General features: G+C 50.2%; 1 protein-coding gene across 4 annotated transcripts in view; it reads left to right on the top strand.

Annotated features, from left to right (window-relative positions):
- SLC8B1 (solute carrier family 8 member B1) overlaps positions 1-15,880 on the top strand; it is a 37,712-nt gene extending 21,832 nt beyond the window's left edge. Inside the window, exons 12-16 of one of the 4 annotated variants that reach the window (XM_021922980.2) lie at positions 3,360-3,481; positions 6,228-6,381; positions 7,491-7,571; positions 9,661-9,725; positions 15,498-15,880. In XM_021922980.2, coding sequence (XP_021778672.1) covers positions 3,360-3,481; positions 6,228-6,381; positions 7,491-7,571; positions 9,661-9,725; positions 15,498-15,695 — 620 coding nt within the window. In that variant the 3' untranslated portion in view covers positions 15,696-15,880. The remainder of the gene's footprint in view (positions 1-3,359; positions 3,482-6,227; positions 6,382-7,490; positions 7,572-9,660; positions 9,726-15,497) is intronic. The other 3 variants (XM_021922981.2, XM_021922982.1, XM_021922983.2) reach the window with 3 other exon arrangements.
- The last annotated feature ends 1,207 nt before the right edge of the window (positions 15,881-17,087 follow it).

Raw genomic sequence — 17,087 nt, 5'->3', positions numbered from 1 at the left:
CCAGGCTGGAGTGCAGTGGCACAATCTCGGCTCACTGCAACCACCACCTCTAGGGTAAGCAATCCTCCTGCCTCAGCCTTCTGAGTAGTTGGGACTACAAGCACCTGCCACCATGCCCAGCTGATTTTTGTATTTTTAGTAGAGATGGGGTTTCACCATGTTGGCCAGGCTGGTCTTGAACTCTTGACCTCAGGTGATCCAGCCACCTCGGCCTCCCAAAGTGCTGGGATTATAGGCGTGAGCCACTGCGCTTGGCCACATTTTATATTTTTCTTAAATCAGCTCGTTATGTTGTCCAGGCTGGTCCTGAACTTCTGGGCTCCATTGAGTAGCTGGGAGTAAGGCACGCACTATGGCACCCAGCTTCAGACTTTTTTTTTTTTTTAAAGGCAAATTTATTGAAAAGGAAACTGTGTCACCTGCATCAATAGGAAACTGTAGTAGAATTGCATCATTTCCAATAAATTTAAGGTAACTGCAAAAATAAACACAATAAATGTAAACCACCGGCAGGGCATGGTGGCTCACGCCCATAATCTCAGCACTTTGGTAGGCTGAGGCAGGAGGATCACTCGAGGTCAGGAGTTCAAGACCAGCCTGGCCAACATGACGAAACCCTGTCTCTATTAAAAATACAAAAACTAGCCAGGCATGGTGATGGGCATCTGTAATCCCAGCTACTTGGGAAGTTGAGACAGGACAATCACTTGAACCCAGGAGGCAGAGGCTGCAGTGAGCCGAGACTGTACCACTGCACTCCAGCCTGGGTGACAGAGTGAGATTCTGTCTCAAAAAAGAAAAAAAAAAAAGTAAACCGCCTTACTCGGTCCTCCTGATTCAAGACATAAGCTGGAAGCCTGTACTAGGGAGAATAGCAGGTGTCTGAGATGTTCAAGTCCTATTAGCACCAAATGGAAAGTTTCTCCTTGATACAATGATAGAACTGAAGAAGGAATCCCTTTCCTGAGAGATGGTTCTGCAGCAATAGTATCTTGACCACATGGCCTTAACACCATCTAGTGGTAGCAGGTGCATCCTGGGAAAAGACTAGTTCTGGCTAAAGCACTCTTGACCCCATCTGGGCTGAGCACTGTCTGGAGGAAACCCCTGGACTGGCTCCCAGCCCGAGGGGGTGCTGTGACTCAAGGTGAGCCTCCCCAGCAGCAGCCTCCAACTTCCCCGTCTCTAGGCCTTCCCAAGAGCCATCTTTGTAAAGTGCTGCTTTTCATATGTTGTGGTCACTCCTCCACTCAAAGACCTCCATGGCTCCCCAGTACCTCTTGGGAAAAATCCATGGCTCTCATTGCGCAGTGGTGCGATCTCGGTCCACTGTACCCTCCACTTCCCAGGTTCAAACGATTCTCCTGCCTCAGTCTCCTAAGTAGCTGGGATTACAGGCAGGTGCCACCACCCCTGGCTAATTTTTGTATTTTTAGTAGAGATGAGGGTTCACTATGTTGGCCAGGCTGGTCTTGAACTCCTGACCTTCGGCGATCCGCCGGCCTCAGCTTCCCAAAGTGCTGGGATTATAGGCGTGAGCCACCACACCCGGCCAAGGCCTCTGAGACTCTGAGCCAGCTGCCTCCTACAGCCTTTTCTGTGCTATTCCTGGCGCACGTCTGCTTGATTCCATTTTACCCAACTCCCCTCTTCTCACAGAGTCCTTGTACCCCTCTCTGCTTAACACTGAGCTCAGATCCTCAGTGTCTTCACGCCCCAGCCACCTCCTAAAATTTCTCTAGCACAGGAGTGGCAAATACATGGAAAGGGCTTCCAACCCAGGCGTCTGGATCCAAAGCCAGCACTGAGGTAAAAATCCCATGCTGGCAAAATTATCTCAGGAGCTGGGTACAGTGGCACACACCTGCAGTCCCAACTACTCAGGAAGCTGAGGTGGGAGGATGGCTTGAGCCCAGGAGTTTGAGGCTGCAGTGAGCTGTGATTGTGCCAGTGCACTCCAGCTTGGTTGACAGAACGAGACCCTATCTCAAAAAAAAAAATCCCCCTTGACAATCACTCATAACGGATTGTGTACACAATTTTGTGTATTTTGCCCACTTGCATAATTTTTTTTTTTTTTTTTTTTTGAGACAAGATCTCACTCTGTTGCCCAGGCTGGAATACAGTGGTGCAATTTAGGTTCCCTGCAACTGCCACCTCTCAGGACTCAAGTGATCCTTCCACTTTAGCCTCCCAAGTAGCTGGGACCAGAAGTGCCCACCACCACACCCAGCTAATTTTTTTTTTTTTTTTTTTTTGAGATGGAGTCTTGATCTGTTGCCCAAGCTGGAGTGCAGTGGCACGATCTTGGCTCATTGCATCCTCCACCTCCTGGGTTCAAGTGATTCTCCTGCCTTAGCCTCCTGAGTAACTGGGACTGCAGGTGTGTGCCACCACCCCCGGCTAATTTTTGTATTTTTAGTAGAGACGGGGTTTTGCCACCTTGGCCAGGCTGGTCTCGAACTCCAGACCTCAGGTGATCCGCCCGTCTCAGCTTCCCCAAGGGCTGGGATTGCAGGTGTGAGCCACCACGCCCGGTCTAATTTTTGTATTTGTTGTAGAGGTGGGGTCGCACCATGTTGCCCAGGCTGGTCTTGAACTCCTGGGCTCAAGCGATCTGCACGCTGTGGCCTCCCAAAGTGCTGGGATTATAGGCATAAATCACTGCGCCCGGCCTCCTCACGTAATTCTTAAGCCCACTGACATTTTTTAGCTAGACTAAAAAAAGAACAAACGAAGGGTCTGGATGCAGGTAGATGAGCATTTGAACCATTCATTGTCTTTAAGACCAGTACCGACTCCTAGTGGTGAAAAGGGTGATGTGTGGGGAATTCTAGAGTGTTCTCCTCACCTTAGGGTATCTCCCTTTGGTGTTTAATATGAAGCCTCTGGAACCTTCATATTTGTTAATGGATTGGATGATAGAGTGGACTTACTTGGGTACCTCTTAGTGGGGAGGCTGGGTTTGACCGTCAGGTTCATCTCATGGAGCAATGCCATCCACTGGTAATGCCTGGCTGGAGGGGGCTGCCTGGAAATGCAGTTGCATGGAAGTATTGTGCTTGATTAGTGATGTCTGCCACAGAGGTGGAAGAGGGTGATCGTGTTAGTGATTCTAGCCATTCCTATCCTAGTTCCACAGCAACAGGCTGGAGAGAGTCATTTTTGTGTGTCTCTATTGTCTTTCAAATGTGACTAACTTGAGGGCAGGGGCTGCATTTTTAATTTTTCCGTCCCCTTGAAGTGTCTAGGACAGGGCTGGGCAGATAGCAAGCATCCACCTGACATCCAAACAGTCTGTTGTAAGTGGGTGTTGAGGCAGCTGGGAAGGTACCAGGTCCCTTTCTGTCCCTTTGCAGATGGTGTCTATGAGATAGGCGGCCTCGTTCCTGTCTGGGTTGTGGTGGTGATCGCAGGCACAGCCTTGGCTTCAGTGACCTTTTTTGCCACATCTGACAGCCAGCCCCCCAGGCTTCACTGGGTAAGAAGCCCGGGCTCTCCGAGATGGGGGGAGAGGGATACTGAGGTCTCCCATGCAGATGTCCTGTCTGCATCTCTGAGGCACTTTGACCAGTTTGATCAGGAGTCACACAAAGACAGGTAACTGAACTTTAAAGCTGCTTTTGAGAGTTTTTGTTTCTGCGCAGGGTTGTTTTTTTGTTTTTTGTTTTTTTTTTTTTTTTGGTAATAGCTTAATTTTGTTGAGATGTAATTCACATACCATGCAATTTACCCATTTAAAGTATACAATTTAATGTTTTTTATTATAGTTACAGAGTTGTGTAATCATCACAGTCAATTTTAGAGAATTTCATCACCCTAAAAAGAGACCTCATGCCCATGAGTCACTCCCCGTTTCCCCACCCCCCACCTAGCCTCTGGCAACCACGACTCCACTCTCTGTCTCTGTGGGTTTGCCTATCACGGACATTTTATATAAATAGAATCCTACAATATGTGATTTCCTTTTTTTCGAGACAGGGTCTCCCTCTGCTGTCTAAGCTGGAGTTCAGTGGTGCAATCATTGCTCACTGCAGCCTCGACCTCCTGGGCCTGAAGCCATCCTCCCACCTCAGCCTCCCGAGTAGATGGGACTACAGGCGCGAGCCACCACACCCAGCTAATTTTTGTATGTTTTTTGTAAAGATGAGGTCTCACTATGTTGCCCAGACTACTCTCAAACTCCTGGCCTCAAGCAATCCTTCTGCCTCAACTTCCCAAAGTGCTAGGATTACAGGCGTGAGCCACTGCGCCTAGCCTTGGGTTTCCAAAGACATTCCAGGGATAGTATGGTATGGCCTTTGTGGGTGTCTTTTTCCATTTTCCCTAGTCTATGCACTCTAGGGAATATTTAGGGAGTTTGTCCAGAGACTTTTTCCTTAAAAGTTTACTTAATATTAAATTAGCTGGATGTGGTGGCAGGCACCTGTAATCTCAGCTACTTGGGAGGCTGAGGCAGGAGAATCACTTGAACCCAGGAGGCAGAGGTTGCAGTGAGCTGAGATCGCATCATGGCACTTCAGCCTGGGTGACAGAGTGAGACTCCGTTTCAAAAAAAAAAAAAATGTTTACTTAATATTTTTATTTTGGCTGAGCTTGGTGGCTCATACCTGTAATCCCAACACTTTGGGAGGCCGAGACGGGTGGATCACCTGAGATCAGGAGTTCTAGACCAGTCTGGCCAACATGTTGAAACCCTGTTTCTACTAAAAATAGAAAAATTAGCCGCACATGGTCGTGGGCACCTGTAATCCCAGCTACTTGGGTGGCTGAGGCAGGAGAATCGCTTGAACCCAGGAGGTGGAGGTTGCAGTGTGCCGAGATCGCGCCGCTGCATTCCAGCCTGGACAACAGAGTGAGACATCATCCTAAAAAAAAAAGTTTACTTAGAATTTTCATTTTTTAGTACTTAGTGATTTTTTTTTTTTTTTTTTTTTTGAGGAGAGGGGGTCTCGGTTCTGTTGCCCGGGCTGGATGCAGGGGGCCGATTTCCGGCCACTGCAAGCTCCGCCTCCCGGGTTCACGCCATTCTCCTGCCTCAGCCTCCCAAGTAGCTGGGACCACAGACGCCCGCCACCTCGCCCGGCTAATTTTTTGTATTTTTTAGTAGAGATGGGGTTTCACCATGTTAGCCAGGATGGTCTCAATCTCCTGACCTCGTGATCCACCCGTCTCGGCCTCCCAAAGTGCTGGGATTACAGGCTTGAGCCACCGCACCCGGCCCTTAGTGAATTTTTTAAATTTTAGTTTTTACTTTTGGAAACTCTCAGTGAATGTACCACCCGAAGGGTGTTGAATTTTCAGCAAATGGATCATTTAGGGAAGTTGCTTTTTACTACTTAGGGAAAATTGTCTTTCACTATTTTTTCAAGTACCGATGTGTGCCACAACATGGATGACCCTTGAAAACATGATGCTGAGTGAGAGAAGACTGAAGCAGAGGATCACACACTGTGGGATTCCATTGTTGTGAAATGTCCATGAGGCACATTCCGAGACAGAGAGAGCAGAGTGGTGGTCGCGCTGGGCTGGCGGGGTGGGGCTGGGGAGTGACTGCTTAGGAGTACAGGGATACTTTGGGGGATGAGGGGTGGTGTTTGGTTCATAGAGTGGAAATCTGATGAAAGTGATAGGGAACCCTTTCCAGACAAAATAATATATATTTTTTAGTATATGAAAGGGAGGATTTTTTGGTTTTGTTTTGTTTTTTGTTTTGTTTTTTTTTTTTTGAGACAGAGTCTCACTCAGTCGCCCAGGCTGGAGTACACTGGCACGATCTAGGCTCATTGCAACTTCTGCCTCCTGGCTTCAAGCGATTCTCCCACCTCAGCTTCTCGAGTAGCTGGCATTACAGGTGTGTGACACCAGCCCGACCAATTTTTGTATTTTTAGTAGAGACAAGGTTTCACCTTGTTGGCCAGGTTGGTCTTGAACTCCTCATCTCAGGTGATCTGCCCGCCTCGGCCTCCCATAGTTCTGCGATTATAGGCGTGAGCCACCATGCGTGGCCTGAAAGGGAGTTTGTTAAGGAAAAAATAAAATAATATTGAACTCAATGTTTTATTGAGCACTAACTATGTGCAGGCACCAATGCTTATAGTAATGTGTTTTATACTCATAATAAGCTCATGAGGTAGATACTGTTATCCCATTTCACAGGTGAGGAACTGAGGCTGTGTCCCTGTTGGGGCTGGCCTTGGTCCCATAGCAAACCATTCCCTCTGCAGCTCTTTGCTTTCCTGGGCTTTCTGACCAGCGCTCTGTGGATCAACGCGGCCGCCACAGAGGTGGTGAACATCTTGCGGTCCCTGGGCGTGGTCTTCCGGCTGAGCAACACCGTGCTGGGGCTCACGCTGCTGGCCTGGGGGAACAGCATTGGAGGTGACTCAGGGCTGGGTGGGATTGAGTGGGGGATCAGTGCGGCCACATCTTAGCTCTTTCCTCCCCCAGCCGGAGTCGCATCCGGGCAGGGGTGTCCCGGGTGTCTGCCCTCTGCACCTGTGCAGTGTCCCCTGTCACTGTGAAGTGGCCAGCATCGGGGTGAGATGGTCCTGACTGCAGTTGGACCAAGAAACTCTATAGAGGCTCCTGCCGCTTCCCCACCCTCTGATGCGGGGATGCTCGGTGGCTCCCAGAGTTCAGGCAGGACGTGGATCCCATTGCAGCCAGCCATGCTTGATGTGTACACGGGTGTGTGACACGCGGGCATTCACACTTACATACATACACCCTTGCCTAGCTGTAGCAGCCAGTTACGGTTGGCCAGTTTATGCACTGCTGTAGAGCATCCAGACAAGAGGATGAAGGAGCTGAAATCTAGCCCCTCCTCCACTCACCTTTTTGAGCACCTTCTTCTAATTCATGTGGAGGTGCTGTGCATGTTAGCAGCAGATGAGACTTTGAAAAATTGGTAACTGTGGTTTTTTTTGTTTTTTTGTTCTTTTTTTTTTTTGAGATGGAGTCTTGCTCTGTTGCCCAGGCTGGAGTGCAATGGTGTGATCTTGGCTCGTTGCTGCAACCTCTGCCTCCCAGGTTCAAGCAATTCTCCTGCCTCAGCCTCCTCAATAGCTGGGATTATAGGCGCCCACCACCACACCCGGCTAATTTTTGTATTTTTAGTAGAGACAGGGTTTCATCACGTTGGCCAGGCTGGTCTCGAACTCCTGACCTCAGGTGATCCATCTATGTTGGCCTCCCAAAGTGCTGGGATTACAGGCGTGAGCCACCTTACCCAGCTGGTAGCCGCGTTTTTCACACCTGCGAAGTTGTTGCTGGTGGGAAAGAGTGGGGTAAAGGAATTAAGGAGGGAAGTGTGTCTTCCAAGGTGCTGTGCCCCTTCACACAGCACCCCACCAGCTAGTGCCCAGGCACACGCGGACATCCATCTATGTTTGTTGCCTGAATGGCCGTGGGTGAGAATGAAGGCGTGGATGACCAGGGAGGGCAGGGGAAGCGACTCACCACTGCAGGCCCCTCTTGTTCCTGCGCAGATGCCTTCTCGGATTTCACGCTGGCCCGCCAGGGCTACCCACGGATGGCGTTCTCCGCCTGCTTTGGCGGTATCATCTTCAGTATCCTTTGTGGTCTGTTCTTGGCCTTAGCACTGGTGTCACAGCCATGGGTGGGGAGTGCTCCGTGCCCCACCCTGGGGATTGGCTCTCGGTGTAACACCTGGGGCAGGTAATGTGGCTGCCTGGCCCTCAGCCTCCAAGGTTTTAAAATAGGGATTTGGGGAGTGCTAACCTCCTAGGGGGGTGTTTTAAGGATCCAATAAGGTGAATGAAATTCTTGGTCCCTGGTAGGGGCTCAGCAGACAGCAGCTGTTATTATTAGGGCGGTGAATGGTGTGAGAAGCAGGCGCCCACAGGATGAGCTTACATGTTCTGTGGAAGACCCTTTCTCTCTTGCTCACAGGGACATGTCATGGTCTATGCTAGGGGTTGGCAGACGTTTTCTAAAAGGGCCAGAGAATACTGGTTTTTTTTTTTTTTTTTTTTTTTTTGGAGGCAGAGTCTCGCTCTGTCACCCAGGCTGGAGTGCAGTGGCACGATCTCGGCTCACTGCAATTTCTGCCTCCTGGGTTCAAGCAATTCTCCTGTCTTAGCCTCCCAAGTAGCTGGGACTATAGGCACGTGCCTCCATGCCCAGCTAATTTTTGTATTTTTAGTAGAGACAGGGTTTCACTATGTTGACTAGGCTGTTCTCAAACTCCTCACCTCAAATGATCTGCCGGCCTCAGCCTCCAAGTGCTGGGATTACAGGCGTGAGCCACCACACTCGGCCCAAAGAATAAATATTTTAGACTTTGGGCGCCATGGAGGCAGTTTTGCAGCTGCTCAGCTCTGCTGCTGTAGTGCATAAACAGGCACAGACAATGCATAAGTCAATGGCCATGGCTCTGTTCCAATAAAACTTTATAAAATCAGTTAGTGGGCCAAATTTGGCTGGAGGGCTGATGTTTGCCAACTTTTGATCTATATAGAAAGGATGGATATAGCCAACCTGGGGCTATGAAGAGAAAGAGCTTTGAAACCAGATGGTCGTGGGTTCCAGACAGTGCCTGGCACACGGAAGGCATTCAGCCAGCAGTGGATATTGTTGGCTGCTAAAGAAAGAAAGATGATCACAAAGCACCTGAAGGGCGGCTCTCTCCAGGCTCCATGATGACAGAGCCTCACCAGGGGCTGCGGTGTGAGCAGCTGGCTGGCAAAACAAGCTAACTGCAGGGACTGTGATGCCTGCCCTTTTAACTCCCAGGCTGAGCAGGACCCTTGGTGGCCCTTTTGTGCCCACTGAGGCCTACTTCTGGCTTTCGGGCTGCAGCCTCACCTGACCTCCCAGGTTGGCTGTGAAGGAGGGAGCCCTGAACGACCCCTAGAGATGGCCTTGGCTCATACACCATCACCAGTCCCTCTAGGGACTGGGGGCAGTCCCTTCACCTCTCCTGGCCTCTGTTTCCCCACCTACTGAGTGCTTACATGGGCCAAGCATTCCTGGCACCCTAAGGTGTTTGATCCTTAGAGACTGACTGCAACACATACTCAACACCCATCTTCTTAAAGGCCTAAATGAATAGGGTCTCCTCAGATAGGGTGTTTGGGGAAAGGGGGAGTTGGGCATAAAGAAAGCCAAGTAAGTTCATTTTTTTGTAGGTCTGGGCACGGTGGTTCATACCTGTAATCCCAGCACTTTGGGAGGCTGAGGCATGAGGATCACTTGAGCCCAGGAATTTGAGATTTGCCTGGGCAACGTAGCAAGACCCCATCTCTACAAAAAAATTTAAAAATTAGCCAGGCATATGCCTGTGATCTCAGCTACTTGGGAGGTTGAGGTGGGAGAATCACTAAGCCTAGGAGGTCGAGGCTGCAGTGAGCCGTGTTCACACCACTGCACTTGTCTTCGTCCAACCCCCACCAAATTTTTTTTTGAGACAGGTCTCACTCTATTGCCCAGGCTGGTCTCAAACTCCTGGCCTCTAGTGATCCTCCTGCCTCGGCCTCCCAAAGTGCTGGGATTATAGGTGTGAGCCACTGCACCTGGCCCAAGTTCATTCTTGCCATGGCATTCCAAGCCCCGGAGATGAACGTAGTAGGAGGAAAGGGCTATGTGGTTGGGTTATGTGCAGGTCATTCCAGCAAAGCTTCCTGAGCTGGGCTGCAGACATCCTCGTGGGCGTGGGGCTGGGCTGCCTGCTCCAGATCTCCCGGAGCCACACAGAGGTGAAGGTGAGTATTCCTTATAAGTTTACAAATGTATATAACCAAGATGTAGCTTGACATGGGAAGGGGCAGGCAGGCCCTGGGTTTGGATCTGGGTCCCATCACTTAAGTCCCTGACTGTATGACTTTGAGTGAGCTAGGGCCGGGTGTGGTAGCTCGTGCCTATAATCCCAGCACTTTGGCAGACTGAGGCAGAATATCACTTGAGGTCAGGAGTTCCAGACCAGCCTGGCCGACATGGTGAAACCCCATCTCTCCACTAAAAATACAAAAATTAGCCAGGTGTGGTGGTGCACACCTGTAATCTCAGCTATCTGGGAGGCTGAGGCAGGGGAATTACTTGAACCCAGGAGGTGGAGATCACAGTAAGCTGAGATTGCGCCACTGCACTCCAGCCTGGGCGACAGAGTGAGACTTCATCTCAGAAAAAAAAAAAATGGAGTTAGGACATCTCTGGGCCTCAATTTCCTCCCCTGTAAAATGAGATTGATGACACCAGCTGAGCTTCCTGGATAAGCATGCAGGGGGAAGGGCCGGGCTGATCACCGTATCCCAGCGCTGCCCACAGGGGAGGTGACAGAAATTGGGTGATTTGGGTGGGTAGCATGTGGCCAGATATTCCAGGTCCTCTAGAGAAGAAATCGAGATTCCTAGGTGAATTGTTTTCTATTTGAAAATCTGCCTCGCATGCAAACAAAACCCTGTGAGTGGGAGGCAGATTGGACCCCTGAGCCGCAAGCCGGCAGTCCCATTCCTGCATCTCTATTCTGGAGGACTTGAGTCCGGAGGCTCAGCAAGGAAGACGTAGGCTGGGGAGGAAGAGATGGCCTGGGGGCTGGTTTTAAGCCTCACGGTGGGAAAGCACTTGGAGTGTTATGAGGCCGAACAATGTCTCCCGTTTCTCCCAGAGGCATGAGGCACAAGTTGTTGAATAGGCTCTCAGCAGAGCCTATTAGCTGGGGGCAGGGCGGTTCTTTCACACTGGTCATGCCCACAAGCAAACAGCTACTTAGGGCTTGAAAAGTTTTCTTTTCTGAAAGGTAAACACCCTCTGCAAACTTTGTTGACCCTTTTTATCGGTTTAATAGGTTCCCTTTCATGGTAGATTCTAGGGCAGTTCCAGGTAATGAGGCTTTAGGGTTGGCCCCTCAGGGGACCTATTTCCTCTTTTCTGGGTGTGTGTGTGTGTGTGTGTGTGTGTGTGTGTGTGTGTGTGTGTTCACCGCCTTTGTGCTGAGTTTAGGAAATGTGTGTGTGTGTGTGTGAGAGTGTGTGTGTCCACTGCCTTTGTGCTGAGTTTAGGAAATGTGTGTGCCTGTGCATGTGCCCACTGCCTTTGAGCTGAGTTTAGGAAATGTGTGTGTCTGTGTGTGTCCACCGCCTTGGTGCTGAGTTTAGGAAATGCTCCTACCGTTAAATTGCATGAGACATCAACATGGAAGGATGTCCATGGTGTACCGTTGGTTGAAAACCACATGTCGCTTTGAAACACTCACCTATTGTACGGCCCCATCTCTGTTTTCAGAATTGATGCACATGTCTAGAGGGGTGTGTGTCCACAGGTGTGTGTAATATGGCACCCCATGGGGAGGGAGGGAGGATAGGCATTGGTTAAGAGCTTGCACTTAGATTTGGGCTCTGTCACTTACTCTGTCAGTTTCTTCATCTGTGGGTTGGAGATGAGAAGGATCCAGGTGGCTGGGAGGATGAAAGGCCACAGTGCCTGGAAACACCCTGCACAGTACCTCGTGTTGTCTTCCTGTGTGTTGGATGCCTGCTAAGTGTGGAAGGAAGAGAAGTGGGGAGGGGACATTCAATCCCTTTTACTCTTCTGTACTGCTTGAAAATGTGTCAGCAACCATGTGTGACATGTATACCATAGATTGTGTTAGTTCCCTAGCACTGTCATAAATGACCACAAACCAGGGGGCTGACAACAGCAAAAATTGAGTCTCTCACAGTTCTGGAGGCCAAAAGTTTGCAATAAGGCGTCAGCCGGGCAGTGCTGCCTCCAAACTCCGGGGGAGGATCCTTCCTCGCCTCTTCCAGCTGCTGGTGGCTCCGGGCGTTCCTTGCCCAGTGGGCCCATCACTGCAGTCTCTGCCTCTGTGTTCCCATGGCCATCTCTCTCTTCTTCTTACGGAGACATGAGTCATTGGATTTAGGGGCCACCCTAAGTCCAAGGTGATTGTATCTTGAAACCCTTAGCTTATTATATTTGCAATGACCCTATTCCAAGCAAGGCCACATGCTGAGCTTCTGGATGGGTGTGACTTTGTTGGGGGTGGGGCACTACTTATCCTACTGCATATATAAAAACCTGCAGCTGAAATCTGCAGGCTCCTCCCCAGTTCTAGAGAACGAGAATTGCGGTCAGCTCCTCCTTCTCCTGCAGAGGAGCCTGTCTTGTGCCTGACACTTTGGCTGTCGCTCATTCATTTCTGCTGCTACCACTCCTCTATCATTCATCCATCCCCTCCTTCACCCAGAAGGCGGCATCCTTCCAAGTTCAGAGTCAGGCTGAGGTGCCAGGCCCTGTGCTGCTGAGCACCTTGGACAAGTCAGTCAAGTCTGAGAGTCTTGGTTTCCTCATCTGTAAAATGGAGTCCATCCTAGTACCCACCATACAAGACTATTGTTAGATCAAAGACGACAGTGTCTGTTAGGCCCTTCGCACAATGCCTGGCATAGAGCAGGCACGCAATAGATACTTATAGCTGCCATTTTTTCAAAAACCTTAAGGGCTGGGTGTGGTGGTTCATGCCTGTAATCCCAGCACTTTGGGAGGCCGAGGTGGGTGGATCACTTGAGGTTAGGAGTTTAAGACCGGCCTGGCCAACATGGTAAAACCCCATCTCTACTAAAAATACAAAAAAATTAGCCAGGCATGGTGGCGGATACCTGTAAGCCCAGCTACTCAGGAGGCTGAGGCAGGAGAATCACTTGAACCTGGGAGGTGGAGGCTGCTGTGAGCCGAGATCGTGCCATTGCACTCTAGCCTGGGTGACAAGAATGAGACTCCAAGTCAAAAAAAAAAAAAAAAGCCTCATAAAGATTTTTTCCATTTTATTATGAAAACTCAAACATAGAACAGTTAAAAGACTTGTATGATAGACACATATTCCCACCACCCAGGCTCTACTGTTTACGTTTGGCTGCCTTTGCTTTGTCATCTGTTTGTCCGTGCCTGTCTGTCTATGCCTCCATCTGTTCTTTTTTTTTTTTTTTGAGATGGAGTCTTGCTCTGTCACCCAGGCTGGAGTGCAGTGGTGCAATCTTGGCTTGCTGCAGCCTCCGCCTCCCAGGTTCAAGTGATTCTCCTGCCTCAGCATCCCAAGTAGCTGGGATTACAGGCACATGCCACCGCATCTGGCTAATTTTGGCATTTTTAATAGAGATGGGGTTTCACCATGTTGGTCAGGCTGGTCTCGAACTCCTGACCTCAAGTGATCTGCCCGCTTTGGCCTCCCAAGGTGTTGGGATTACAGGCGTGAGCCACCGTTCCCGGCCTAACACATCTCTGTTGTTTCTTGATGCACTTCACAGTAAGTGGTGGACATCCGCTTGTGCATGACATTGACTAGAGTTCAGTGTTAAAAACAGAGGGAATTATAATGACATCTGACTCGAGGCAGGGGAGAGGCACCCAGGCAGGTGGACCTGGCTGAAGTTGGAAGAGAAGGTTCCCTTTCCCTGCTGCTTGTGAGTCTGAAAACTTCTGGGGCCATGTCTGGGTAACTTTAGGGTGGGGCCTGCTGTCCCACAGGGCAGGCCGGGCTGCTGCAGGCCAGTCTTCCCCAACTGGCCCCCAGCTGGTACCCTCAAACATTGTTGAGGCTGCATTGTTGTTGTTGTTATTTTTATTATTTATTTATTTTTTTGAGACAGGGTCTTACTCCGTCACCCAGGCTGGAGTACAGTAGCACGATGTCGGCTTACTGCAACCTCCACTTCCTGAGTTCAAGTGATTCTCCTGCCTCAGCCTCCCCAGTAGCACACCACCATGCCTGGCTAATTTTTGTATTTTTAGTAGATACAGGGTTTCACCGTATTGGCCAGGCTGGTCTTGAACTCCTGATCTCAGGTGATCCACCTGCCTCAGCCTCCCAAAGTGCTGAAATTACAGACATGAGCCACTGTGCTCAGCCAAATTGCATTGTTGTTGAGGCTGCATTATTGTTGAGGCTGCATTGCTGAAGATGCATTGTTGTTCAGGGTGCATTGTTGTTCAGGGTGCATTGTTGTTGAGGCTGCGTTGTTGTTGCGGTTGCATTGTTATTGAGACTGCATTGTTGAGGCTGCATTGTTGAGGGTGCATTGTTAGTGAGGCTGCATTGTTGTTGAGGGTGCATTGTTGAGGCTGCATTGTTGTTGAGGGTTCATTGCTGTTGAGGTTCCATTGCTGTTGAGGGTGCATTGTTGTTGAGGGTGCATTGTTGTTGAGGGTGCATTGTTATTGAGGCTGCATTGTTGAGGGTGCATTTTTGAGGCTGCATTGTTGTTGAGGGTGCATTGTTGTTGAGGTTCCATTGTTGTTGAGGCACATTGTTGTTGAGGGTGCATTGTTGAGGCTGCATTGTTGTTGAGAGTGCATTGTTGTTGAGGTTCCATTGTTGTTGAGGCTGCATTGTTGTTGAGGGTTCATTGTTGTTGAGGTTCCATTGTTGTTGAGGCTGCATTGTTGTTGAGGGTGCATTTTTGAGGCTGCATTGTTGAGGTTCCATTGTTGAGGCTGCATTGTTGTTGAGGGTGCATTGTTGAGGCTGCATTGTTGTTGAGGGTGCATTGTCGTTGAGGTTCCATTGTTGTTGAGGCTGCATTGTTGTTGAGGTTCCATTGTTGTTGAGGCTGCATTGTTGTTGAGGGGTGCATTGTAGAGGCTGCATTTGTTGAGGGTGCATTGTTGTTGAGGTGCATTGTTGTTGAGGCTGCATTGTTGTTGAGGGTGCATTGTTGAGGATGCACTGTTGTTGAGGTTGCACTGTCGTTGAGGGTGCATTGTTGTTGAGGCTGCATTGTTGTTGAGGGTGCATTGTTGAGGGTGCACTGTTGTTGAGGTTGCATTGTTGTTGAGGGTGCATTGTTGTTGAGGTTGCATTGTTGTTGAGGGTGCATTGTTGTTGAGAGGTTGCATTGTTGTTGGTGCATTGTTGTTGAGGTGCATTGTTGTTGAGGTTGCATTGTTGTTGAGGGTGCATTGTTGTTGAGGGTGCATTGTTGTTGAGGCTGCATTGTTGTTGAGGGTGCATTGTTGTTGAGGTTGCATTGTTATTGAGGCTGCATTGTTGTTGAGGGTTCATTGCTGTTGAAAGTGCCATTGCTGTTGAGGCTGCATTGCTGTTGAGGGAATTACATTGTTGTTGAGGGTGCATTGTTGTTAAGGGTGCATTGTTGAGGGTGCATTGTTGCTGAGGGTGCATTGTTGTTGAGGGTGCATTGTTGTTGAGGTGCATTGTTGTTGAGGGTGCATTGTTGTTGAGGGTGCATTGTTGTTGAGGGTGCATTGTTGTTGAGGCTGCATTGTTGTTGAGGTGCATTGTTGTTGAGGTTGCATTGTTGTTGAGGCTGCATTGTTGTTGAGGGTTCATTGCTGTTGAAGTGCCATTGCTGTTGAGGCTGCATTGCTGTTGGGGGTCATTGTTGTTGAGGGTGCATTGTTGTTGAGGGTGCATTGTTGAGGGTGCATTGTTGCTGAGGGTGCATTGTTATGTTGGCTGCAGATGGGACGGGGCCTGTGATGGGCAGTGACCCAGCCTCTCTCCCCTCATTCTTCCACAGCTGGAGCCAGATGGACTGCTGGTGTGGGTCCTGGCAGGCGCCCTGGGGCTCAGCCTCGTCTTCTCCCTGGTCTCAGTCCCATTGCAGTGCTTCCAGCTCAGCAGAGTCTATGGCATTTGCCTGCTCCTATTCTACCTGAACTTCCTTGTCGTGGCCCTCCTCACTGAATTTGGAGTGATTCGCCTGAAAAGCACGTGACTGAAGCTGCTTAGTGCTATGGCCTCACTGCAGGCAGGAGCCCCGCCCCTCCTGCTGGGGGAGGCCCAGGAACTGGAGCATTTCTGCAAGGCCCCTGTGGACATGAGAGCATGCCCCTTGCTGCTGGAGATCCAAGGTCACTGCTGGGAGCTGAGAGAACTGCTCTGTACTTTTTTTTTTTTTTGAGACAGAGTCTTGCTCTGTTGCCCAGGCTGGAGTGCAGTGGCATGATCTCGGCTCACTGCAAGCTCCGCCTCCCAGATTCACGCCATTCTCCTGCCTCAGCCTCCCAAGTAGCTGGGACTACAGGTGCCAGCCACCACGCCTGGCTATTTTGTATTTTTAGTAGAGATGGGGTTTCACCGTGTTAGTCAGGACAGTCTTGATCTCCTGACCTCGTGATCCGCCCGCCTCGGCCTCCCAAAGTGCTGGGATTACAGGCATGAGCCACGGCGCCCGGCCTGCTCTGTACCTCTTGCTGCCAGCATCTAACAGCCTTGCCGTGGGGACCTTGGAAACCGGGCTTTGCTCTGGACAAAGGGTTCCAGAGAGAAGCTAGAAGGCCCCCTTGAATGACCCCCAGAGCCCCTCTGAGGTCTGGAGTTTGGGGGAAGGGGACAGCTGGGTGTGTTCCAGGCCATCCTGGAGGTACCCCCGAGACACAGGCGCTGCCCATTCCCCTTGCCTGGGCTTCAGGCCTTCTGGCACCTTTTTAGGGCACAAGTGGCTGCCCAACCCTGACTCAGAGAACAAGGGTGGCTTGGACCCCTGGGAATCAGGCCGCCAAGGGCTGAGCTCCAGAGCTGCACCATCTGCCAGAAACAGAATTCAAGACGTACTTAATTTTGAATTTCTCCTTGCCACGTTAATAAAGCCAAAAGCAGCGGGTGCCATTCATGGCAATACACTTCACTGAACCCACTTGCTCCCAAAACGACGTCAGCCCGAGGCACTGCTACGCCAGCAGCTGCCACATGGGATGGCGGCTCAGGCACTCCCTCCAGGATTCTGCCCCGACTGTCCACAAACTCCTTTGTTTGTGCTGGAACTTGGGCTTCTCCAGCTGCCAAGCAGGAGTCAGTAGGACCGTGCCTGTGCCTCCCTCGGGGGGACCCTGGGCGGGGTTCCAAGGCCTGTGAGCTGGGAAAGGACAGATGAGGGGAGCTCGTGCCTTCTTACTGTCATGCAGTGACCCTGCCTTATGTTGCCGAAATAAGCAACTCTTAACGTTTGCCTGACTGCCTTATGCTGGTAAAGAAAAGGGATTCAACTGTCTTTTTTCCAAATAAAAAAAAAATTCAAAATTTCAAGTGTAGAGAAAATGATACCCCCAACTATCACCAGTTCTTCCTCACCTGGGGCCAGGGTTGAGTGGCTGAGCCCAGGGCCCAA

Source organism: Papio anubis, chromosome 9, assembly GCF_008728515.1.
Source record: "Papio anubis isolate 15944 chromosome 9, Panubis1.0, whole genome shotgun sequence".
Taxonomy (NCBI): Eukaryota; Metazoa; Chordata; class Mammalia; order Primates; family Cercopithecidae; genus Papio; species Papio anubis.
Note: the sequence above shows the minus strand (reverse complement) of the source record. Positions and strands in the feature narration are given on the sequence as shown.